The sequence below is a fragment of the Muscardinus avellanarius genome, assembly GCF_963383645.1.
Source record: "Muscardinus avellanarius genome assembly, chromosome: 5".
Classification (NCBI taxonomy): domain Eukaryota; kingdom Metazoa; phylum Chordata; class Mammalia; order Rodentia; family Gliridae; genus Muscardinus; species Muscardinus avellanarius.
Genome location: NC_137790.1, coordinates 69,499,076 through 69,524,919, shown reverse-complemented (window position 1 = coordinate 69,524,919; position 25,844 = coordinate 69,499,076). Strand labels below are relative to the sequence as shown.

The window sequence follows — 25,844 nt, the reverse complement described above, 5'->3', positions numbered from 1 at the left end:
ATAGAAAATCCTCAAAGAAAACTTGCACATAACTGGGAGTCCAGCACTAGAGCAAGCTCTGCAGACTCAAGTGATGCCATTTAAGTCCCAAGTTGCTTTCATTTTAGACCTCTTTCTTAGGACTGATAAAGACAAGCCTGTGCTTTCTCATTCAAGTCCAGCAGAAAATGGAAGTGGTTCCCAGGCATGGGCTTTTTCAGTTGTTTCCTTAGTCTGATTGAGCCATATTAGGTTATATGTATTGTTATGAACCTGTAAAGAATACTTTATTCTGCCGGGTGTGGTGGCGCACGCTTGTAATCCCCACGTTTGGGAGACTGAGACCGGAGGATCGCAGTTTGTGGACAGCCTCAGCTACTTTGTGAGGTCCTCTGCAACTCAGTGAGACCCTGTTTCAAAATAAAAGAATAAAAAATTGGGCAGGGGATGTAGCTCGCAGGTCAAATGCCTCTGGGTTCCATCCCTAGACACACACACACACACACACACACACACACACACACACACACACAGAATACTTTATTCTAATTAGTCTAATTGTCAGCAGAATACTTTATTCTAATTGGTTTAAACAAAATCCTGCCTCCCCAATCTTGTTAGATATCTGGACAAAACTGAAAGAAGGAGGAAGAGGTAAATGGATCTTGAATAGGCAACCAAATTTTCACTAAACTACCTTGTTCACCAAACAACCAGTTCATTCTGAATGGTGAAATTGAGTTTATGAGAGTAATTCCTCCTGTAGTTTACTTAAACTTTAAAGAGAAAAATTGGTAGAGCATGATAAATTATCTGACAATCAGTTTTTACAGAATACGGCAATCAGCAAATGTTCAGAGAACTGTTCATGAAGAGAGTCCTCACAGAGATCCTTTGGGGTTCTGAGTTAGGATTAACTCAGCTCAAAGTATTAGAATGCCCACCTACACTGACTTAAGCAATATAGAAAAGTCATTTACTCCCATCATGAAGTCTGGAGATTGACAGGTCCACCTATGTGACATTGGTTCCATGATGCTTTCAGGAACCTAGATATGTTCTGTTTTTCTGCTCTTTGTCCTTCTCATGCTTAGGCATAGCCTATCTCATGGCTGTAGTAACTTCGGAGTGTCCCATCATCACACGGTCGAATTCCAGCTAGATGAAAGGCCTCCCCTCTGTCTACCAGGTGCTCCCTGCATCCTGTCTCTTCCTTTCCTTTGGTCACATGTTCATCCTTAAGCCATGGGGGTAATGATTGGCCTTTACATCATTCAGTTTTCCCAGCAACTGGCAGAGAAACCCACCTTCCTTAACATATTGTCCAAGCAAGAGTTCCATAAACTAATTGGGTGTGGTGGCACACGCCTCTAATCCCAGTACTTGGGAGGCTGAGACAGGAGGATTGCAGGTTCAAAGCTGGCCTCAGCAACTTAGCAAGCTTCTCAGAAGTGTAGTGAGATTCTGTTTCAAGATAAAGAAATAGGGTTGGGGGTGTTACTCAGAGGTAGAATGCCTGTATTAATTCCCCAGAACCATTAAAGAAAAAATTTCCATAAACTAAGTAAAAAGGGTAAATAGCAAGCCAGGTGTGGCACATGCTTGTAGTCCTGGTACTTGTGAGGCTGAGACAGGAGTTTTGAGGACAGCCTCAGCAAGTAGTGAGATGCTCATCAACCTAGCATTTTGCTACAAGAATGTCTTAACAGTTGACTTGTGTCCTTATCTCAGCATGGGCCCCTGACCAGCAGTCGGGAGCCAACCTTATTAGCTCATGACCACACTTGGGAGGTAAGTTAGCCACAAACTTCACACTCGGGCCCCAGCCTGCCTCTCCTGCCTTGTATCCTGCTGCTCCCCTGGATTCTCCTGCGATGAGCTGTTTGTTCTCTGTTACTAGCGTACGCCACATGTTTTTATTTTACTTCTGGACTTGACTTCACATTCTGTTTCCCCTTCCTGGAATGCTCCTGCTAGCTGGGGAACACCTACTCATCTTTTTAGGGCAGCTTAAATGTCACCCTCCCTGTAATGTGTTCCCTAAATTCTTTGCACTTTCATCAGCGTTTCTCCTTTGAACCCTGGGTCAACTTAATTTATAGAATGCAGGTTTTTTCTGGGACAGCAGGCTCCCCCACTAGACCATAAAGATCCTTGAAGGTGATAATTGTCTTGTTCATCTTTATATCTTCTGTTACCAGCACACACACAGTTTGTCCTGAATAAATGTTTCCTGAATTGAATCAGCAAATGATATAACTTTTATTTCTTTCCTCTTTTTCCTACCCAAAATATTTTCTACTATGCTTCTATTTGCATATTTGTGATTTCTTTACAAGAATATACCATTTTGACACAATAACTTCTTTCCTCTTCTATCAAAGCTGGATTTAAAGCAAAATGCAATGTTCCACTCTGTTCTACCACAGGTCCTGTCCTATGTGCAGCAGTGTCACTGTTGCTACTTGCATGGTTCTCCAACATGTATGCCACCTCAGCAGTATTCTCAAAGCCCCTGTAGCAGTAAGTGTAGTACCCGGCAGGATAGTATAGCACAGAGAATATATAATTCAGACCCACCCTGACCTATGCTTCAATCCCTGTTCACATACTAGCTCTGTGACCTTGGACAAGTTCCTTGGCCTCTCTAATCCTATTTCTTCCATTGGCGGGGGTGGGGGGTATCTTGGGATGTTATGAGGAGACCATAGCTGATTGGTAAATTGTAGTGCCCTCAGCTCAGATTGACAGTGAGGCAGGCTGAGCTCAGTCTGGGTGGCAGGCGAATGAACAGTAGTTAACGGGTCTGCCTGTCTCTTTAAAAGATCAGGGCCAACCTGTAAGGCAAGCTTTCTGAGAAAGATGACCTGCTTTGAAATTCTATCTTGGGCAGAGCTCTGATTCTGCGCTCTGGCCTCCCTGATCTCAGCTGGCAGAGACCCTTACCCTGGAGCTCAGGGGGTGCATAACCAAGGTGGTCGGGTGAGCAGCTGCTGCCTCGTGAAGTGGCGGGTTGGCTAGGAGATAGACACGTGACATAAAGCAGCACATGGAAACCCCCAAACTCCACCGTTCCAGTATCACAGGTCCAAATTGCTGCCGTGAGGAGGCTTGGGGGCATTTCTTCAAGCCTTTTCCTTTACTACTTGTTTTTTTTTTTTTTTCTCTCTCTTTTATTCCCCCTCTTAACCTTAGAAAGAGGGAAATATACACAATCATTGGTGAGTTGAATTTAATTGAATTTTAAAAGCTGGCTTCCTTCAACAAGTCAGACACCATCACACCTTTGTGCCCTTGCTTTCTCCAGTCTCACCACTGGCCATGCTGTTCCACTGCTGGCCATAGCCCCTGCTCTGGGTCTTCCTTCCCACTGCCACTGTCCTAAGCTGCCACTGTTCTTCAAATTAAAGCAGTTTATTGTGTTCCACACACTGAATGGCCTTTGTTTCTTGAGGTCTCTCTTTTTTTTTTTTTTTTTTTATCAGAGTGAAACTGGGCTCACAATAGGCACTCAATGCATACTTGTTGCCGGGCGTGGTGGCGTACGCTTGAAATCCCAGCGTTCTTTCGGGAGGCTGAGACTGGAGGATTGCGGTTCGTGGACAGCCTCAGCTACTTAGTGAGACCTTGTCTCAAAATAAAGAATAAAAATTAGGGCAGGGAGTGTATCTTGGAGGTCAAATGCCCCTGGGTTCCATCTCCAGACCCGCAAAAAAACAAACCAAAAAACCAATATGCACTCAATACATACTTGTTGAGCTGAAAACTTCGACTCAGTCTATTTGACAATTTCTCATTTCTCTTAAATGTTAGGTTACAGCAGGATTGTGAAGGACACAATGGATTGAACACTTGGATATTTCTGGGAGGTTATTGAGCACTCTATACCATACTCAGGGACAATAAGAGTAATGGTACTACCAATGGTACTGTCAACCCCATAGATTCAAGGAGTCTTTTGGAAACCAGAGTCATATTTCTAATGTTTGCATACTCTAGACTTATTTCTTGGCAGCCCAAAGTAGCTCCCTAGATTCATCAGCAGTTCCTTGAAGTCATCAGATTTCATAAGAGTATGGTATTGGAAAATGTGGATCTAATTCTTGTTATCCACTTACTATGGAAACCACTTGGGATAGTTTTTAAAATATAATAATAATGATAATAATATATAATATAATAATAATAATAATATTATTATTATTATTATTATTATTATTATTTTGGTGGTACTGGGGGTGGAACCCAGGGTCTTTGCTACCTATGGGGTATACTACCAGACCTGTTTTATACTTTATTTGGAAACAGGGTCTCACTAAGTTGCAGAGAGCCTCACTTAGTAGCTGAGGCTGGCTTCGAACCTGTGTGATCCTCCTGTCTCAGCCTCCCAAAGCACTGGGATTACAAGCATGCGCCACCACGCCCGGCCACTTGGGACAGTTTTCAGCCTGATAGTCTTGGGTTCAAATCCTAGCTCGTGTCTACTTGTAGGAATGCCTTGCCTCTCTGCACCTTAGTTTTCTTTCAGATCTAGAAGGATTGTGATGACTGAATAAGTATATTTAAGCCCTTTAATTTTAGGTCCAGCCCTTTCTGGGTATTTAATAGTTGTAATCGTAAATTTTGGGCTAGGTGGGGTGATGATTTGGGCAATGTGTTACCATGTATTAACTATTACTAGATCCACATACATGCAGGGGAGAGTCCACTGAAAAATCAAAAAGCTGCTGTACAGAGCTACCTTTGTTGAGTGGATGTCTAGTGTCTAATGATATTTGCTGTGTGACTTGATAAAACATTCAAGGGGTTTTCCACTGTTCACCACTAGGACTTTTCTGATAATACTCCCATCCTTTCCTCCTTTGATGTGTCCCCGCCACTGCTGCAGAGCCCTCTGTCCCTGGCGTCGGGAGCTCTGGCCACTGTTCTGCCTGCTACGTTTCCTTGTCCCTCCTCACCCGCCTCTGTCGCGCTGAGGTCTTATCTTGTCCTCTGGGAGGTATGCTAAGAGATCTGCCAGCCTGCCTGTGCCTGGCCTGTTTTTTCTCACTGCCAGTACCTCTTAGATTCCAATTCCAAACATGGTATCCCTCTGGGGTCACCCTTTCTTCCGGTGCCAAGAGAGAACGCATTCCAAATGGAACATGAGTGTGCCTCCCAAGCTGGGCTCTCCTCATTCTGCTTGGGAACAAGAGACAGCAGGATGTGGCCGCTTCATCCCTCGCTGCTGAAGTTTTCAGTCTCCTGGTCTTCCCTTTCTCTCTGGACAACTTAGGTTTGGGGCTAAGTACCAAATATAAAGACTGCCCTAAGAAACCTGGAGCCAAGAAAGCTTGCCAGAGCTCTGCAGGGAGGGCCAGAGCCTTGCTGAGGGACACAGAGAGAAAGGAAAGCGTGTTTTAAGGTTATCCATGAAGTGGACTACGTACGGGCAGTCGATCCCGGCACCACCAGAAGCTTTCCAGCTAGTAAAGGGAGAGTTGGTGCTGAGAAGCTGGGGGTGAGAAGACGCCTGGGAGGACTGATCGGTTCGTTTCCTGAGATTCCTGTGTGAGGACAGTATCAGAGCCCAGCAAGACTCTGAGGTGCCCTAAAGATGAGCACTAGCAGCAGCACGGTGAGCCAGCTCCTCTGGCAGGGGCCGCTGTGCATTAGCTGGAAGCAGGACCCAGAAGGGGCAGCCTACCACCTGGCCAACTGCTTCTTGCTGCTGGGCTTCATGGGGGGCAGCGGGATGTATGGATGCTTCTACCTTTTTGGCTTCCTGGGTACGGGGTACGTGTGCTACGTGCTATGGGGCTGGTTCCATGCCTGTGGGCTGGACATCGTCCTTTGGAACTTCCTGCTGGCAGTGGCCTGCCTGCTGCAGCTGGCACACCTGGTGTACCGGCTGCGTGTGGACACCCTCCCTGAGGAGTTCGACCTCCTCTACAAGACACTGTGGCTGCCCCTGCAGGTTCCCCTGCACACCTACAAGGAGATCATTCACTGCTGTCAGGAGCAGGTCCTGACTCTGGCCACAGAGCAGACCTATGCCGTGGAGGGTGAGACGCCCATCAACCGCCTGTCCCTGCTGCTCTCTGGCCGGTAAGCTACGCTGTCTGTTCCTGTCATTGCCCAGAATTTCTTTGCCCAGCCCACACTTCTTGTTTCCTAGTGTCTCTTTCCATTTCATGTTCCCTTTCATTGAGGGAAGGATGTGGCAGGTCAAACACCAAAATAGATTTTTCTAAGAGTGAGTTTACTTCCTTTTTTTAAACATTTTCCAAGAGGAAACTAGATCATGAGGCATCTTCTTGGTTGACAAGAAAAAATAATTTTTTTCCTTCCATATGTATTCAATGTTTTCTAAACACCAACTACATGTAGGGAATAAGGCCAGAAACAGGGTTTTCAGTAACCTCAGCTCCCTGCCAGGGCATCAAGGAAACAGCCCCATGTGTGTTTGCAATATCTTATACCTGCTCTAAAGTATAGCTAGTCTGTATACAGCCTGGTATGGAGAGAAAATAACCCTTGTCCACTCTTCCATTCCCAGTTGGTCCATTGAGATTCTTCTAGATGAAGTCAAGTACTGTAAATCTGAGGGTTCCAGAGTAAACAAAGAGTACTGATGCCCACAGTGTCTCATTGAGGGTTTGGTGGAGGCACCTGCCTCCCCTGAAGAGGACTGACAGCCAGACTTTGGCAGCAATAGTCTTGGGATCAGTGCGGGTCCAACCAGCCTGCCATTGTGCAGGTTGGCCGATGGTATCTAAAGGGAGAATAGCATGAGGCTCTGTGCTGCACACCTCACAGCAGTGGTGGATTCTTTGAAATATGCCCTAGTGGCACTTGCCCACCCCTCCTGCAGCTTGTTCCATACCAAGAATTTTAAGATAAGTTAAGATGATAAACTGAAGGATCTGATTCCAACACAGAAATCATTACAAAGGAAAGGAAGTAAGACTAACAACTACACAGTGGGGGAAAAGGCATGATGATGATGATGATGATGATGACGACGACGATGATGATGACGATGATGATGATGACGACGACGACGACGACGACGATGATGATGATGATGATGATGATGATGAAACTACTACTGTTAGCAATGATATACATTTGTGTATTAACTCACAGGATCCAGCCTGTGACTGGGCTCTGGTTAAAGCAGAATCACTGTATTCTTTGTCGGCTCTAGTGCGGTACCAAACACCTCAAAGCAGTAGACAAGAACTCTGTGCCAGGAAGGGGGAGCTTTTGTATAGACCTCCCTGTCTTACATTCAGACTGTCATTTGGAGCCCTTTGCTCCAGTTTCAGAAGTTTTTTTTTGTATTTTTGTATTCTTTTACTAAGGGCCACCAGTCCCTTTCAAGACGTAGAGAACAAAGTGGCCTCTCACCTTGTTGAGCTGTGCTCACTGTTAGAGAGTTTCTCTCACATAAAATTTAAAGCACCAAGTCCCACAGGGACAGTCCTCTGAGCAGATAACTGTCTAAGCCATTCATATAGGTGGAAATGGCCTGTCATCCAGGAGATTGAGAAGTAAGAAGAATCAGTGATAGAGGACACAGTATCCCAGTTTAAATGAGTGAGCCTTGAAGGGTCCTTAGATATTACTCTCACTCTAAGATATTACTACTTGTTGGTGGCTTGCCTGGGATCCACATTCCTAGCTGAGGAGATGATGGGAAGGTCTGATGTGTGCCACAGTAACTTCATTCTCTCCAAGTGGCTTCCTTTCTTAGAGAAGCTTTTTCTTCTTGAGGTTTAGATCACCTTTTATGGTGATGCAATTGAATTTGTTGATTCATTTGTTGTCCTTTTCTTTTTGCCTTTTCTCCTCTTCTATTCTTCCTTTTTTGTCACAAATAATTATTAGCAGTGTTAGAGACTAGGGATATAGCACTAAATGTGAAAAATATTGTTTTCGTACAGTCAATGGAAAAAGTCAGCAACCAATGTGTACCATAGGTAGTGGTGGATGCAATATTTACATGGAGAAATGTGCGGTACAAGGAGAGCATGTAACTGGTAGAGCTCACTTTCCTGAAAAGTTAAGATAAGCCTTCCTGTAAGGAGCACTTGAGCTAAGGTCTGAGAAGAGGTCCAGCTGGGGAAGCATACATGAAGACCCTGAGGTAGGAGAACATGGCATTGCACACACACTACTACTACTACTACTACTACTACTACTACTACCCTACGGTGTGACACCATCCATAGCATCATTTGAGTCCTACATTCCCTTCTGTCTTCTTTCTTTAAGTGGTCAGATAATTGGCAATAGATTATTAACTGGTAATTTGTATGTACATTTGTATGCACAGCTAGGCATTCATTAAGAGCAAGACTCAAGAGTTCTAATCTCAGCTGGGCATGGTGGCACACGCTTGTAATCTCAGCATTTGGGATGCTGAGACAGGAGGATCACGGTTCGAAGACAGCCTCAGCTACTACTTAGTGAGGCCCTTTGCCACTCAGTGAGACCCTGTTTCAAAATAAAGAATAAAAAACAGGGGTGGGGGTGTAGCTTGGAGGTAGAATGCCTCTGGGTACCACAAAAAAACAAAAAAAAAAAAGGGGGAGTTTTAATCTCCTCTTGGCCAGAACTTAACCTTCCTGTACCTAGTATCAAGGGAGGTAGGGAGATATAGTATTTAGCTATGGAGCCATGTGTCCTGTTAAAACTGGACATAGTAGAGAGGAAAAGAAAAAGCAGATACTGGAGAACATATGGCCACACTGGCTTTCCCAGATCTCTGCCCCTTCCCATCCTTAACTACTTCTAAATATCCTATTCATCCTTCAACTCAGCTCAGATACCATCTTCTCTGAGATTCTTCTACCCAGAGGAAACCAATCTCCTTTGTCTGGGTTCCTCTTTCACTTATCACTCATCATGTTGACTTGCAGCCAGTTATTTCTGTGCCTGTGGCTTCTGCTAAGGGCAAAGGGGCAGATTGTTCCATCTCTGCATCCCTATACCTCTAAAAACACAAGAGGTACTCCAGGGAGGTTTGTGTGGCCAGTGTCGTTTTGATGTGGGGTTCAGTGCATATGAGGTCAGGGATCACAGGTCTCCGGACATAGTGGTGGGAAGGAGGGAGGGAGGGAGGGAGGGAGAGAGAGAGAGAGAGAGAGAGAGAGAGAGAGAGAGAGAGAGAGAGAGAGAGCACAACTCTTCCCTCTCATGTTAGGGAGGCCAGAGCAGCATTCGCGGTACATTCAACCCTGCATTGTGAAACCAAACCTGGGGTCATGGGCAAGTCAAGAGCAGTTGTTTAACCTGTTGGTAGCATGGAATAAGAATATTCATAAAATTAGCCAGGCGTGGTGGTGCACACTTGTAATCCCCATGCTTGGGAGGCAGAGACAGGAGGATTGCACTTGTTTGGAGCCAGCCTCACTGGCTTAAGAGACCCTGTTTCCAAATAAAAAAATATAAAATAGGTCTGGGAGTGTATCTCGGAGGTAGAAGGGCTTCTGGGAACCCCAGTACCACAAAAAAATTCATAAAATTAAAACATATTAATTAGAATTTCTGGCTGCAACAATAGAAATCAACTTCAGCTAGCTGAAGGGGAAATTGTGTTGTGTTTTGTTTTGTTTTGTTTTGCACTGGGGATGGAACACAGGGGCTTTTATGTCTGAGCTATACCCTCAGCCCTATTTTTTATTCTTTATTTTGAAGCAGGGTCTCACTGAGTTGCAAAGCACCTCACTAAGTGGCTGAGACTGTCCTCAAACCACGATCCTCCTGCCTCAGCCTCCCAAATGCTGGAATTACAAGTGTGTGACACCATGCCTGGCTTGGGAATAGATATTTTTAAAAATAAAAGAATTTCCCATCAAATAAAGAAAGGCATGCACCTGAGCCTCAGGTAGGAATAGAAGGAAGAACATGTTCTATTGGACATTTTGTATGATTTCAGATTTCTCTTCCCTATGGTCAATTGGAGTAGATGCTTTTTCAAAGTCTAAGTTACATCATTTAAAAGAAAAAATTTTAGTTCTTAGCAGAGGTTTGGGTTATTATTTTTTTTTGTACTGGAAATGGAATCCAGGGTCATTCTACCTCTGAGCGACACCCCTAGCCTTATTTTTTATTCTTTATTTTGAAACAGGGTCTCACTGGGTTTCAAAGAGCCTCACTAAATAGCTGAGGCTGTTCGTGAACCCAGAACCTCCTATCTCAGCCTCCTAAATGCTGGGATTACAAATGTGAGCAACCATACTTGACTCAAGGTTTGGGTTGTTCTTGCAATATGTGATAGTTTTCCCCATCCATGAGTCACATTCACTTTATTCTAGTTCCAGATTTCCATGGAAGGAATTACTGTTATTCGCTCATGGTTTTTTGATTTGGGAATATCGGCTGGGGTGAGGTTTCATCTAGGACCAACCACTGGACAGGATGTGTGGGATCTCACTGTTCAAAGACAGAAACTGTTGTGTCATGTAATGGTTAATGATTGTTGAGAAGGGGCAATGCTAACAGTGGCACTCTTCTACCCAAAGTTCTGGGTCTGTGGTGTCCTGGTGAGAACACAGCATTTCATTTCTGTCCATGGACAGCTATGCAACCTTAAGTTCACCACTTGGCCTTTCTGAGTATCCTTTTCCTTAGCTATAAAACACAGAAAAGGATAACTACAGTGAGTTATTGTGGTGATTAAATAAGAGAACACTTGAGAAATGTCTAGCACAACATCTGAAAATGGTTATAGTGCAAGTCTGTACACTGTGAAGGGGAAAGGAGAAATTAACCCAGGCTGGATCTCTAGAGTTGCACTGAATGATGGAAATGTCTGTGATGATGGAAACACTCTGTATCTGTGCTGTACAATATGCTAACCACAGGCCACATGTGGTTATGGGGTGCCTGAAATGTGATTACTGTAACTGAGGAACTGGATTTTTTCATTTAATTTTTTTTCCAGTGCTGGGAATCAAACCAGGGCTTTGCACATGCTAGGCAAGTGCTCTACCACTGCACTACACCCTCAGCCCTGACTCTATTTGATTTTAAAGAATGTAGGTGCCAGGTGTGGTGTTGCATGCTTGTAATTCCAGCATTCAGGAGGTTGAGACCGGAGGATTGGAGGATCACGGTTCACGGACAGCCTCAGCTACTTAGTGAGGCCCTCTGCAACTTAGTGAGACCCTGTTTCAAATTAAAGACTAAAGAATAGGGCAGGGAGTGTAGCTTGGAGGTTGAATGCTCCTGGGTTCCATTTCCAGACCCGCAAAAAAAAAAAAAAAAAAAAAAAGAAGAAAAAAGAAAGAAAGAAAGAAAGAAAGAAAGAAAGAAAGAAAGAAAGAAAGAAAAGAATGTAGGTATAGGCCTGGCGTGGTGGTGGTGGTGCACACTTGTAATCCCTGCGCTTGGGAGGCTAAGACAGGATTGCATAGGTTCAAAGCCAGCCTCAGCAACTTAGTGAGACCCTGTTTCCAAATAAGATATTTTTAAAAATAGGTCTGAGAGTACATCCTGGAGGTAGAGGTAGAAAGCCTCCAGGTTCTACCCCCAGTACCACCAAAAAAAAAAAAAAGAATGTAGGTATAAACTTGAATAGTCACATGTGGCTAGTGGACAGCAGAGCCATAGAGCAGTGGTTTCTGCCCTGGATATACAATAGAATCACTGAGGATATTTTTAAATGAATAATGTCCAGATCCTAACTATAAACTTTGAATTCCTCTGGGATATAGCCCAAGCCTAGCTGTCCTTTAAAGCTTCCCTGGGGCTTCTCTTCTAGTCAATATTAAGAACCACAGGTAAGCAGAGGCAGGAGGAAAATGAGGGCTCAGAAATTCCATGGTTCTCTTTCTTTCCCTTTCTCTCTGTTTTTTTCATTTCTTTCACTCTTTGTCGTGTGTGTGTTTGTGTGTGTGTGTGTGTGTGTGTGTGTGTGTGTGTGTGTGTGTGTGTATTACTAGATATTGAACCCCAGGGACATTTTACCTTTACCCTCAGACCTATTTTATTTTTTTATTTTGAAAGAGAGTCTTCAACTAATTTACCATGCTCTAGCCTTAAATCTGAGATTCTCCTCTCTCAGGCTCAAAGGAGCTAGAATCACAGGTATATGGCAATGTTCCAAGTTCATGGGTTGGTCTCTGTCTTCCTCCTCCTCCTCCTCCTTTCCTCCTCCTCCTCCTCCTCCTCCTCCTCCTCCTCCTCCTCCTCCTCCTCCTTCTTCTTCTTCTTCTTCTTCTTCTTCTTCTTCTTCTTTTTCTCTCTCTCTCTCTCTCTCTCTCTCTCTCTCTCTCTCACTGATATTGGGGATTGGACCCAGGAGCATTCTTCTGAGCTACATATCCCCAGCTCTTTTTATTTTGAAACACTGTCTCACTAAGTTGCTGAAAGTCTCAATTAGTTGTTGAAGCTGGCCTCAAATCTGTGCTGTGATCCTCCTGTCTCAGCTTCCTAAAGATCTGGGATCACAGGCATGTCCACTGTACCTTTCTAAATAGCTTATATGTGGTAGTCTGGGTATTCTGCTTTGGGTTTTAGTACACCTTAGGCAAGGTATTTCTGTTGAGAAAGTTGTGTTAACCAGCAACACTTGATGTCAGTGAAGGCACGAAGGCACTCCTGGTGGTACTTTCCCTTTCCTCATTCACACACAGTTTCTTCTCTCCCTTTACCAGGGTCCGTGTGAGCCAGGATGGGCAGTTTCTGCATTACATCTTTCCATACCAGTTCATGGACTCTCCCGAGTGGGAATCGCTGCACCCCTCAGAGGAGGGCGTCTTCCAGGTAACAGGAAGCCCCAGGGCAGCACAGCCTTGCCCACCCCACTGTGACCTCCATATACAAACCTCCATCTCTCCCCTTTCAAACATGCCTTTTGACCACTGCCAAGGATGCTGGAGGAGACCATGACCTCCTCTTTCTCCTCGTGGAAAGAGCACCTGGACTCCTGGCTCCAGGACAGTATTGGTCCTTGAGAGGTGGCCACATCACTCCTCTGCCTAAAACCTTTCCAGAAGACTCTAGTGCCCACAACATAAAAAACCCCACTCTGTAGAGGCCACACCCCTAGCCCTCCTTTCCTCATGCCTTTTGCTCGTACTGGCCACGCTGAACTGGAAGTACTTCTCGAAACACACTGCATGCTTGTGCAACCCCTTGCCTCAGCTCTACTGTCCCTTCTGTCTGAGATACATTTCCCTTTCTAGAGGAGAGACCACGGAATATCACTTCCTGTGTTAGGTTTTAGTCACTGTGACAAATATCTAAGAAAAACAACTTAAAGGAGGAAAGATTTATTGGAGCTCAGTTTCAGACCACAGTTCTGATTCTGTTGCTCTTGGCCAGAGGCGAGGTGGCATATCATGGCGGAAGGGCATGGTGGAAGGAAGTTATGGCAGCCAGAAGGGAGAGGCGAGAGAGAGAAAAAAGAGAGACTCCAAGGGCACCCCCCCAAGGACCCACTCCCCTCAACGAGGCCCCAACCCCTACAGTTTTCATCATCTTCCAGAGACCCACTCAAATCACGACTCTCTCAACAGATTAACCCATTGATAAGATCAGAGGCCTCAAGATCTAATACCTTTCCAAAAGCCCCCTCTGAACATTGCTGCACCAGGAACCTGCGCCCTTGGGGGCCATTTCATATCCAAGTTGTACACTTCCTCTGTGAATCCTGCCCAGATAGACCCACCAGTGTTGCCCCCCAGCCTACTACGGTTCCTGCTGCAGCCTGTCCTCCTCCTTTTGAGTCTGCTGGCTGCTGCATGTGCTCTTTTTTTGTGACCCGGGTTCCTTTCTGTCTTCCACATGGTGAATTCTTTGAAGTTATCTGTCTATCTATCTACTATCTATCTATCTATCTATCTATCTATCATCTCTCCAACTTGCAAAGGTAAATCCCTGGAACATAGTGGGTGTTCAGTAAAGGCCTGCTGAGCTGGCTTGCCAGGGGTCAGTGGTATCTCAGAGGACTCTGGGACTTCTGCACACATACTCCAGGTGGGAGCCAGGCGGCTTCGCTCCTGCTCTTTTCTCTGCCAACCCTTCAGGTGTTGGTTCCTTTCTTTGTAGTTCTCATTTGCTGAATGGCCAGCATGTGCAGGCACTGCACTGCAGATTATAGTACTTTGTTGATTCTTACAGCTTTTTGAGTTGGACATTATTATTACCCCATTTAACAGATGAGGATACTAAGATCTCCCCCCCCCAAAAAAAATATCATGCAGTTCAGTTAAATGTGGCATACTTAGACTTCTTCATTATGTTCATTTTTTAAAAATGGAAGGATCTAGCCCAGTGTGGTGGTGTGTGCCTGTAATCCCAGTTCTTGAGAGGCTGAGACAGCCGGGGGATTGCAGGTTTGAGGACAGCCTCAGCACGTAATGAGAGTGTCTCTAATCAGCTTAGACAGACACTGTTTCAGAATAAAATAAAATAGGGATAGAGATATAACTTGACTGTAGAATGCCCCTGAGTTCAATCCCCAGTATAAAAAAAAATGGCCAGGCATGGTGGCGCATGCTTATAATCCCCGCACTTGGGAGGCTGAGACAGGAGGATCCCACAAGTTCAAAGCCAGCCTCAGCTACTTAGAGAGGCTCTCAGCAACTTAGTGAGACCCTGATATATATATCAGGGAGTTTAGCTCGGAGGTAGAAAGCCTCTGGGTTCCACCCCCAGTACCACACACACACACACACAAAAAAAAAAAAATTGGAAGGACTACCAGAAGAGTGAAGTTTACACACACACACACACACACACACACACACACACACACACACACACACCGTCAGGGATTTCCTTATCCAGGCAGTTTGCAGATACTGGGTTCCATGTGTCTCCTACCATTTCTATCAGGGAGTCCCTCGAACAAGCACATGAGCCAACCCCGGAACAGACACATGCCAGGCAGTGCCATTTGGCTGGGCCGGCTTCCTTCTCCACCCTAACACTTGGCTCTGTAATGATGTAGCCTGAGAAACAATGTTGATTCCATGCCAGGGCTACCAACCACAAACCCCTCCAATCACCTTCCCACCCGTATCCCCACACACAGCCCCACCCACCCTAACCAGCCCACAGCCTTCTTTGGGAACTTCCTCAGGCTGTAAGAATGTCCAAGAAGGCTGAGCCAGCCGACCAGGGCTCTGACACTGACCCGGAGCAACAGGTGGCAGGCAGCTGGTGTCCTTCCCTAAGTTATGTTTGAAAGAAAGGGCTGTAACCCCAGATGGCCTCTCGGCCTGGAATGTAAGTATTCCTCCCTTTCTGTTTTTAGTATGCACCTCATTTGGGAGCAGTGAGAGCCACACACTTGCTATTGGCTGTGTAAAGTCCTATTTCCTCTTTGCAAATGTCAAATACTGTCCCAAGTTATAGTTCACCTTGTCCTTGCCTTTTGCAATTACACAGCCTTTGCTGACCAAGAGAAGAATCCACAATGGTTGTCTAAATGGTATCCATATTGTATTTAACACAAATCAACCAACTTTCCATCACACCTTCAACAATTTGAGTGCATCAGAACTCTTGACTGTTCAGTGCTGTGACACACTCATTTGTCCTAAAAAACCAAGCACAGGAGGCACCATGAAGAAATCCTTACACCTCCAGTTTTTATCCTTTTTGCTGAACCTAAATCCTATTTACATGTTATTTCATTTAATCTTTCAACCAACCTTAGGATTAAGTATTTAAAAAAAAAACTATTGAGCTGGGTATGGTGGTACACACCTATAATCCCAGTACTTGGGGAGCTGAGACAGGAGGATCACAGGTTTGAGGCCAGCTTCAGCAACTTAGCAAGACCCTGTTTGAAAAAAAAAAAAAAAAGGAGGGCCGAGAGTATAGGTCAGAGGAAGGATGCGCCTGGGTTCAATCACCAATACCATGAGAAAAGAAAAGAAAAGAAAGGAAAAGAAAAAGCTAGATACTTGTCAAAATTTGATCATACATGTCCATATGTATGGGAAACAACCAAGAAGCAGGTTTCTAGAGCACTTTTGTGAAGGATTTCATACAGGACATGAGAAAGTGACATTAGATTGTTTTGCAGCATACCAATTCATTCATTCACTTCAATAATACTGAGCACATACCAGGCACTGTGAAAGGTACTTGTAATACATCAGTGAGCAGAACCGAGGAAGGTCCCTGCCCTCATGCAATTTATATTCTAGTGGGAGAGACCAACAATAAGCCATAAACATAATGAATAAGTGAATTATATAATATGTGAGAGTATAATAACTGCTTATTTAAAAAAACAGTAGTATAAGGGAGTTGCCATTTTAAACAGGGTAGTCTTGGAAGTTTTCATTGAGCAGGTGACATTTGACCAAGGACCCACTAGAGGTGGCAATGTGAGCTGTGGGCATATGGGGAAGAGCATATCAGATGGGAAAGACCAGTGCAGAGGTCCTGAGGTGGGCTCGTGTGTTTGAGGTACAGAAAGGAGGCAGGAGCACCTGGAACAGAGAGAGGGAGGAGAGAGACCAGAAGGAGAGGAAGTTGGAGAGGTGATGGGGAGCTAGATTATGTAAGGACCAGAGTATATATTTTCTAGATAGAGCCAGAAGGGTTTCCTAATGAGTTGGGTGTAAGCTGCAAGAGAAAGAGAATCAAGGAAGACTGAGGCTTTTGACTTGAGTGATCAGAGGGATGGAGCTGCTATCTACTGATGTGAGGGTCTCGCAGGTAGAGCTGCCTTGGGGGATAGGAAGTTCAGTTTAGGATAAGTTGAGTTCATATCATCTATAGACAGTTAAAAAAAAGATTCCACATTGGCAGCTGTATATTTAAGTCTAGAATTCAGGAATGATGTCTGGGCTTGAGATGAATAGAAGAAGGGGAGGAAGAGGAGAAAAGAGCAACAGGAGATCTGAAGGCAATGCAGGAACATTGGGAAAGTCAGCCCCACCTTTAATCTGATAAGCCATATTAAGCACTTAACACAATAGTTGGCACACAGTCATCTCTTGATAAAAGTTAGCTGTTCTCATTTCCACCATCTCCATCCACAAATACACATAGTAAACCCTGCCAGCTCAAACTATTATGGTCAACCAAAGCATAAAAAGTGAGATTCTACAGCATTTTCCTCTGCTATCCTAAGCATATTTCCATTTTAACCCTAACTTTAAGACTCTTCATTATTTCAACAAGAATTTATTAAGCACCTGCTGAATGCCAGGCACCTGTTAACTGCTTATTCTCCTGTGAGTATAATTTAGCTTTGCATCATGGGCAGGCAGCGAGCTCTCAGAAATTCCTAGATGTGTAAAGAAGTGGAGAATGGAGGACCCTTGACATTCTGCTCCAGAGTCTGCCTTCCTCTGTGCCCCTTTTCTGAATGGAGGTGTTGGGATCCTCTTGGTGATGTGCAGTGGCCAAGTTAAGTGTGACTTTATGGCCCTTACAGGCCAGTGCTCTGTCCACCAGACACAGCTTGGCATACCCAATCAAAAGCTTTTCTTTAATCCAGTGTTTCCCCATCTCTCTGTCCATCCACCAATACACATCCTTCCAAAATATTCTTGAAATGACTAGTCCTTGTCATTTTTACCTCTCTTTGGAGTGCTAGGAAGTCCCTTACTCTCTCCCTCCCTCCCTCCCTCACTAGCCCCAGGACTTTCTGCAGCCATTGCTGGTGAGGAAACAGGATTTGGAAACCGAGCCTGCAGAGGGTGGTGTGTGTGAGGGAGGGAACTGCTGGTCCCAGGGCTCGGGCGCGCAGGACACTCTCAATGAACACGCGAACCCTGGCCACTCACACCCTGGCCTCCTCCAGGGCCTCTGATGACCACGTATCCACTGGCTCCTCTTGCTCAGCGCGGGCACATGTTCTAGCTTCAACGTCCCCTCTCTGCTGCTGACCCCGCAGGTCACTCTGACCGCCGAGACAGAATGTAGCTACATTTCCTGGCCCCGGAAAAGCCTCCACCTTCTTCTGACCAAAGAGCGGTACATCTCCCGCCTCTTCTCGGTCCTGCTGGGCTACGACATCTCGGAGAAGCTCTACACTCTCAATGACAAGCTCTTCTCCAAGTTTGGGCTGCGCTTCGACATCCGCCTCCCCAGCCTCTATCACGTCCTGGGTTCCTCTAGCCAGGACTCGGGAGGGCCAGAGTCCGAGAAGGAGGACGATGAGGATGCCTGCGAGCCAGCCAAGAACCCCACGCCGGCCGTGCCCGCCTCGGCCCCACAGACGCCCCCCTGCTCCCCCGCTCCAGCCGCCACCGCTGCGGACCTCCCTGCCCCTCCTTCCCGGGCCAGCCTGCCCAGGCCCGGCAGCGGCCTCCTGGGGGAGGACTCCACCAGTCTGGTGCTGGAGGATTTTGAGGAGGTGTCAGGATCAGAATCGTTTATGGACTATAGGAGTGATGGGGAGTACATGAGGTGAGGGCGGACCTCGACCCTACGTAAGTACCCACGTGGCGGCTGCCGCGGTCCTGCCAGCAGCCGGCGTGACACGCTTGTAGGGGCCAGCACACTGTCCCGGGGAGCATCTTCTTCCAGGGTGCTCACAGGCCCAGGCGGTAACCCAGCCTTGCAGACAGCTGCTTGCTCCAAGGCGCATGCGCATGCAAGGCACGAAGGGCTCTTTAAACTGGTTCGTGATTAGCTATGGCTGCACTTTGGAAGGTGGGCTGGTTGGTATGCTGAGCAGGCAGATAGGTGGTTACGTTCTTTTATAAGTTTGCGCTAATAGCTAAGGCTGGAACAAAACCATTCAAGCAAAGATAAGAAAATTCCCAAAGTAGGATTGTTTTCCAAACATCAGAGGAGGCAGCATGGTAAACAGGAAAGAGATCAGGACTAGGAACTGCAAGTCCTGGCTTCCATGCTTGGCCCTGCTACTAAGCAAATCTGTGACTTATTGCAAAGCTCATGGAGCCTCACTTTCCTCATTGAGTTGTTGGACCAGCGTTCCTAAGAGCCCCTTGGATGGATGTGAGAGGGGTCTCAGAGGGCGAGCTTCTCACAGGAGGTGAAGAGAGGCAGGCAGTTCCCCGTGCAGTGAGCAGGAGCTCCAGGACAGTTGCATGTCCCTCAGCAAGAAATAGAGTTCACTACCATTTCTCTGGTGATGAGACTGTTCTCCTGAGGGTGGGTGGGGGTAGTGGTTCTTCTTGGCTAGAAGTTCCTTCCATTCTGTACTTGCAAAGAATCTATCCCGCCATGAGATGCAGTGCAGACATTCTGTGTGAAAGGTCACAACTCACTGTCCACATCCTCAACCCGAAATATTGTTACAGGAAATGCCTCTTTCCAAATTCAGCCTTTTCTGAAACTTGAGATGAGAAAACTGCTGGTCTAACTCACTCTCTAAAGTATCAGCATTTGATGCACAAGGAAAGTAGGTGGTTTATGTTTGTTTTAGTAAGAGAGAAAGAAAAAATTTCATTGATTCCTTGTTAAATCAAGTTTTCAGAGGACATCAAAAACATTATCAAATTGGCTAGATTCAGATCGTTTTCAGTGGTTTTCAGTTTAGTCTGTGATTATGTGATAGTTTTTTTTGTTGTTGGGGTGTGTGTGTGTGTGTGTGTGTGTGTTATGGTACTGGGAATTGAACCTAGGGACATTCTACTTCTGAGCTACACCCAAGCCCTTTTTTTTTATTCTTTATTTTGAAATAGTATTTCACTAAGTTGCAGAGGACCTCACTAAGTAGCTAAGGCTGGCCATGAACCTGTGATCCTCCTATCTCAGCCTTCCAAGTACTAGGATTACAAGCATTTGCTAAGCCCAGTTCAATGTGCTAGTTTAACTTGAGATATTTTTCTGAAATTATGTGTTTGGATGTCTGACTTATTTGTCATAGAACTCCTTATAGGATTATTACTTAACAAATAAGCATATTTCCTGTCATTGGTAGCAATTTACTATCATTGCCTTTATAAAATAGGGCACAGTCACTATCTATTTTCTGGCCTTTTAATACCAAAATTTCTCATACTTTTATTGGTGCATTGTGATTATATACCATAGTAAGATTCAGAGTGAAACAAACATACATGCACACAATACTTGGTGTGAAAATCAAGGATGGTAATTACCAATGTTTTAAGCTTACACAAGAGGCATGGAAGCCAGGTATGATGACACATACCTGTAATCCCAGTACTTAGGAGGCTGAGACAGGAGGATCGCAGATTTGCAGCCAGCCTCAGCAACTTCATGAGGCCCTCTGCAAATTAGTGAGACCTTGTTTCAAAAAAATAATAATAAAACAAAATAAGTCTGGGGTGTAGCTTAGAGGTAGAATGCCCCTGGAATCAATCCCCCCACACACACACACCACAGAGCTGGCTACATTTTGCATTGTTAGGAATGGCATACACTCTTTGAATTGACACCAATGCTCCTTTCTTACACCAATCCAACTTAACAACAATTAAAAATAGTCAGCGCTTCCACTGAAGTACTTTTCTAAGGAGAGTAAGTGTTTTAGCCTGGTGGGGCCCAAAATTGAACCCCAAATGGGTGCTTCCCATTAATGGGCGAAGTGATGCTGCAGGATCATGTATTCACCAGGTCTTTCTTCCAGATTCTTTCTCTGGGACCTTCCATCTCAGTCTCCAGTGTGTTCCCTTTTGTGTCTGTCTTACAGGGAGTGCTTCATGGAAGAGGGACCGTGCTGAGTTAGATAGGGGACACATTATCAGGTTAAACTGGAAGCTGTCTGGAATTTGGCCTAGTTTTGATTACGTTTTCATGTAGTTCTAAAAATGCTGGCTTGGGTAGGAAAGACTTTGTATCTCAAGCTGGTCACGGTGGTACATGCTTATAAAACCAGCTCCTTGGGAGGCTGAGGCAGGAGGATTACAAGTTTGAAGCCAGCCTGGGCAACTTAGAAAGAACCTGTCTTGAGATTTAAAAAATAAAAAGAGCTGAGGGTGTAGCTCACTGGTAGAGCACTTGCTTAGCATGTATGAAACCCTGAGTTTAATCCCCAGAACCACCAGGGGGAAAAATCAGGCTACATATCATTTTCTTTGCCTCTCTTATTTACCTAAGCAAATGATAAATAGATTACAATATAGAGGCAAATCATGGTTCAGAGAAGGAGCCTAGGACCAGGATCACAAAGCTAACTTAGTATTTTACAATTACCTGAAATATGTTTCAGGCACCAGACTAGGTAATCACATGAGAATATCACTTGAAAAAGTTGAAGACATTTAATCTGAAAGAAACAAGAAATTATAAGCTGGGTGTAGTGGCACATACCTGTAATCCCAGTACTTGGGAGACTGAGACAAGGGGATCGCAGGTTCAAGGCCAGCCTCAGCAGACCCTGTTTCAAAATAAAAAGTGCTGGGATGTAGCTCAGAGGTAAAATGCTTCTGGGTTCAATCCCCAGTATGGAAATAAGGAAGGAAGGAAGGCTCCTAAATTTGAAAAGAATGGCAATTAGAGGTTGACTTAGCTTGGTGCAGTTCTTGTGGACAGAAAGGATTTCAGCTTAGTATTAATAATGGCCTGTTTGTGTAGTAGAGAGTTACTCATCATTGGAAGAGTTCAAACAGGGACCAGAAGAAGTCTTAAGATTCTATACAGTGACTCAGGTTCTGGGAAAAGGATGCCTTAGATTAGTTCTGTGGAAGGAATTTCTAACGGCCATGCTACGGGTCTGCGGCTCTGAGATCTGGAGTCTGGTCCTGCCGCTCGCCACTCTTGGGGGCAGCTTCCTCATCTGCAGTCAGGACTGGCGGCCTCTGCTGACCGAACCAGGCTGCCTTGAGGATAACTGGAGAAAACAGCAGCAGTTTGAGAGTCGTAAAGCACTAGTTAAATGTAGAATGTTGACTCTATCTCTTATTTATCCATATTTTCCCCAGTCTAGATTTCCAGGACAGGTGAAAACTGGCAGAAGACAAAAGGGGGCAACAGAAGGGTGGTGGCCCAAATAGAACCCTGGCCAGCCCCGTAGCTTCTGGATGGCCCAGTGCCGGCTGCGCCGCAGGCTGCTCTCCCTGGCAGGAGGAGGCAGACCTGTCACGCTGGGCTCAGGGTCTTCACCGCAGAAGTGGCTGCAAGGTGCTTTGGTTGCTCCTGAAGGAGTGTGGCAGGCGCTGGGGTCCCTGGTAGTGCCGCCTCTGCCAGCCCGAGGTCCCCTGTGTCATTCAGGTAGTAGAGTGGCAGTTCCTCCCTGAAGCCCGGGCGCCTTGCAACCCCTGCAGCTCCCAGGACATTTTTCACTTTTCTTTCCCTACCCCCTACTTTGTAAAAATAAAAGGCAGGAGTCTGACAAAGCTTACTATATTTGCAAAGCATGATTTTGTCTTTAACTCATTCAGTAGGGTCAGGCAGAAAGTAGAATTTTGTAGATTGGTCATAGAAAACAAGCACAAGTTTCCGGGCATGACGGTACACACCGATAATCCTCATACTTGGGAAGCTGAGACAGGATGATATGTGTTCAAGGACTGTGATCCATAGCATATCAAGACTCAGAAACCTAGAAAATCCCTGCTTCAAAACAAAAAATAAAAAGACAAAGGGTATAGCTCAGAGGTAGAATGCTCCTGGGCCCAATCCCCAGTATTGAGAAAGAGAGAATCTCTTAGAATCCTGGTCTATAAAAGCGAGAAAATTAGAAGAAAATAACTTCAAAACTAGAATGAAAACTAGAATGAAAGGATTCAAAGGCACAACTGCCCTCCATATCGGATATCAGGTATGCTTAAAATTTGGAATTAGTAGAGGGGGACAAACTGCAGAGAACCCTGTGAAGTTAGGCATTTGGCCAGCTACCTAGAATCATGCTGAAATCCATCCTTTTTCTTCCCACAGCCTCCTCTCAAGTTGTGTCCCGGAGACAGGCCCTTCTGGCTCCAGTCCATGCCCCTGAACTCTGAAGATGGCGGCCTGCCCTTCCTCTGCTGCCAGGACCGTGCTCTTCCACGTGCACAGGATGGTCCCTGGTTGGCACACACCTCCTCTCAGCCCGCAGAAGGCCCTCAGGCCAGGTGGGAGTGGACACGAGGCACCAGCACTCAGCTGCAGGAGGGCCTGAGCGACACTGAGAAACTCCCCCATGAGCTCCTTCTAGGAGCAGGGGCCCCATGGCGCAAGGCCCAGGCTCCATCCATCACCAGCTGCAGAATCTTGCAATTATGCGGCTGCTCCGAGCCTCATCTGTGCAGTGATTATGAGACCCACCTCACAGGGGTATTGTGAGGATCAGATGAGTTGACTTAGGTGACGCAGCCGTGGAGAGGCGTTCAATAAACCCTGCAGCTCCTTCCCCTTGTTGTTTCTTTGAACTGTCTGAAAGGATCGATGGAAGCAGCTATCCAAGGTTTTACTGATGACTATATTCTGTTTTTAAATTACATTTCAATTTATGGAAGTAGAGATTTAAGAACCTAGTTTCCTTTTAGGCTTTTAAGTTGTACTTACAAGTTTCCTGTCCTATGTAGAATCTAATATTAGGCAATAGTTTTTAGAAGGATTTTTACAAACACAATTACTTAGGTTCAAAAGTTGTTGTGTCAATTTACTTCTTCTATTTTATTTTTGTCCCTAAATACATCAACATATACTCTGGTTATTGATTCTGTGTATTGCCTAGCCCTAAAACAAAGACTGAAAGTGGTCCCAGTTGTTCTGCTCATGACTGTGGGGCTTGCCTGGGTTCATCTGGCTGGCTCTCCACCAGGATTCCTCGCCTGTTGCAGTCAGACCACCACTGGGATGGAATCATCCAAAAGGCCTCTTCACTCACCTGTATGGGCCTTCAATTGGGACTCAATAGCTGAGGGATGGATCATTGAGGAAACTTAGTTCGTTCTCTCTCTCTCTCTCTCTCTCTCTCTCTCTCTCTCTCTCTCAGTTGGTTCATTTGGTTGCTGTATGGTACTCTGCTGTATGACTATAGCACAACCTTTATAGATCGAGCTATTACAAAGAGTGCTGTTGTGGGCATCCTTGTACATCTATACCTAGCAGTGGAATTTCTCGGCCATTGGGTATGCATATGTTCAGCCATAGTAATACTGCCAAGCAGGTTGCCCAAGTAATTGTAACAATTTACATTCCCAGGAAGAGTGGATGAGCCTTTCAGTTGCTCCTCAATCTTCTCAGCAGTTGTCATTGTTGTTTTCTTGTTGTGCGTTGCTTTACTTTGTTTTACTTTAACCATCTGGGCATATGTACCAACATCCCATTGTGGTTCTATTTTTAATTTCCTTGATGAACAATGAGATCAGGCACTTTTTTTCTTTTCTCTTTTGGCCATATGGATATCTTCTATTGTGAAGTGTCTATTCTAGTTTTTTGTCCATCTCTCTATTTGCATTATTTTTCTTATTAACTTAAAGAAGTTCTACAAATAATCAGGTTAAAAGATCTATTGGTTTTTTTTTTTTAAATATGTTCTCAGCCAGGCATAGTGGTGCACATTTATAATTGCAGTACTTGGGAGGCTATGACAGGAGGATAACAGGTCTGTGGCCAGCTTCAGCTACTTATTGAGGACCTCTGCAACTTAGTGAGGCCTTGTTTCAAAATAAAGAATAAAAAATAGGGCTAGGTATGTAACTTGGAGATAGAATACCCCTGTGTTTCATCCATGGTACCACAAAAAAGTTCTCCCTAAATGGTGTCTTTTGATGAACATAAGTCTTTAATTATAATATAGCAATTTATCAATCTTTTTCTCTGATGAGTGCTTTCTGTGTCATGTTTAAGGAAACTTTTCCTCCCTGGAGATATCCTCCTGTGTTACTTTCTAGATATTTTATTATTTTGAATTTCATAGCCAGACATAGGATCATCTGGATTTGGTTTCTGGTGTATGGTATGAAGTACAAGTCAGGACTGACTTTCTGCATAAATATCCACTTGACTGAGTACTATACCAACTAGTGTTCAATGTCTCCTTTGTCATAAATCAAATGTTCCTATCTCTGTAGGTCTGTTTCCAGGTCTTATTTTCTGTTGGTCTGTTTTTCTGTCTTTTGACAATACCACCTTGTTTCAGTTTTCATAACTTTATAAAGAATGTTGACATCTTCAGTATTTGTTCCTTTTTAAGCCTTGGATGTCCTTGGTCTTTCTTTTGCATTTTTTGTATAAATTTTAGAATCAACTTGTCAATTTTGACCAAAAAAAATAAACCTACTGGGATTTTTATTAGAATTGCATTTATAGTATGAACCAAGTTGATGGTTGGTATAGTTATAATATTGATTTTTCAATCAATGAACATGGTTTAGTACTTCATTTGTTGTGACCTATTTTTGCTCAACAGTGTTTCCACATAGATGTCGTTGCAGGCTTTTAAAGATTTATTTCTAAGTATTCAATGTAATTATAAATGTTATCATTTAATTTTTATTACTTTCTACTTGCTTATTGATGCTGTGTATAACTATAATTGATTTTTGTATCTTCAGCTTCCATCCAAAGATCCTGATACATTCACTTACTATTTCTATTTATTAACCCATATTGTTTTCAGGATTTTTCATAGATTATGTCATCTACAATTAATGATAGTTTTATTTCTTAATTCCTGACCTATACCTTCTTCTTCTTCTTCTTTTTCTCTTCCTTCTCTCTCTCTCTCTTTTTTTTTTTTTTTTTTGTGTGTGTGTGTGTGTGTGTGTGACTTGTTGTTCTGGGTAGGATCTTCAGTACAAGGATGAATAGAAAGAATGATAGAATATGTCTTTCTCTTATACCTGTGTCTCAGTCAACATTCTCACTGCTGTAGTCCAGAACAACTGACCACACAGTTTAGAGGAAAGAAAATTTATTTGCTTACAGTTTTTGGAGATTTGGGGGTTCTGTTCATGTGAGGCCAGCAGAGCTTAAGGCATCATGGCAGGAAGCAGAGAGAGGGAGAGAGCAAGCAAGCAAGGGGATTCAAAGACAAA

The 25,844-nt window shown here is 44.6% G+C and overlaps 1 protein-coding gene across 1 annotated transcript; it reads left to right on the top strand.

Moving 5' to 3' along the window:
* Nucleotides 1-5,575: 5,575 nt before the first annotated feature.
* Nucleotides 5,576-18,355, top strand: POPDC2 (popeye domain cAMP effector 2; the record flags this gene model as incomplete). Its single annotated transcript, XM_080696854.1, has 3 exons — nucleotides 5,576-6,066; nucleotides 12,627-12,735; nucleotides 17,837-18,355. 3 exons carry the CDS (start codon nucleotides 5,576-5,578, stop codon nucleotides 18,353-18,355), a joined length of 1,119 nt encoding a protein of 372 aa, XP_080552980.1.
* Between the last annotated feature and the right edge of the window lie 7,489 nt (nucleotides 18,356-25,844).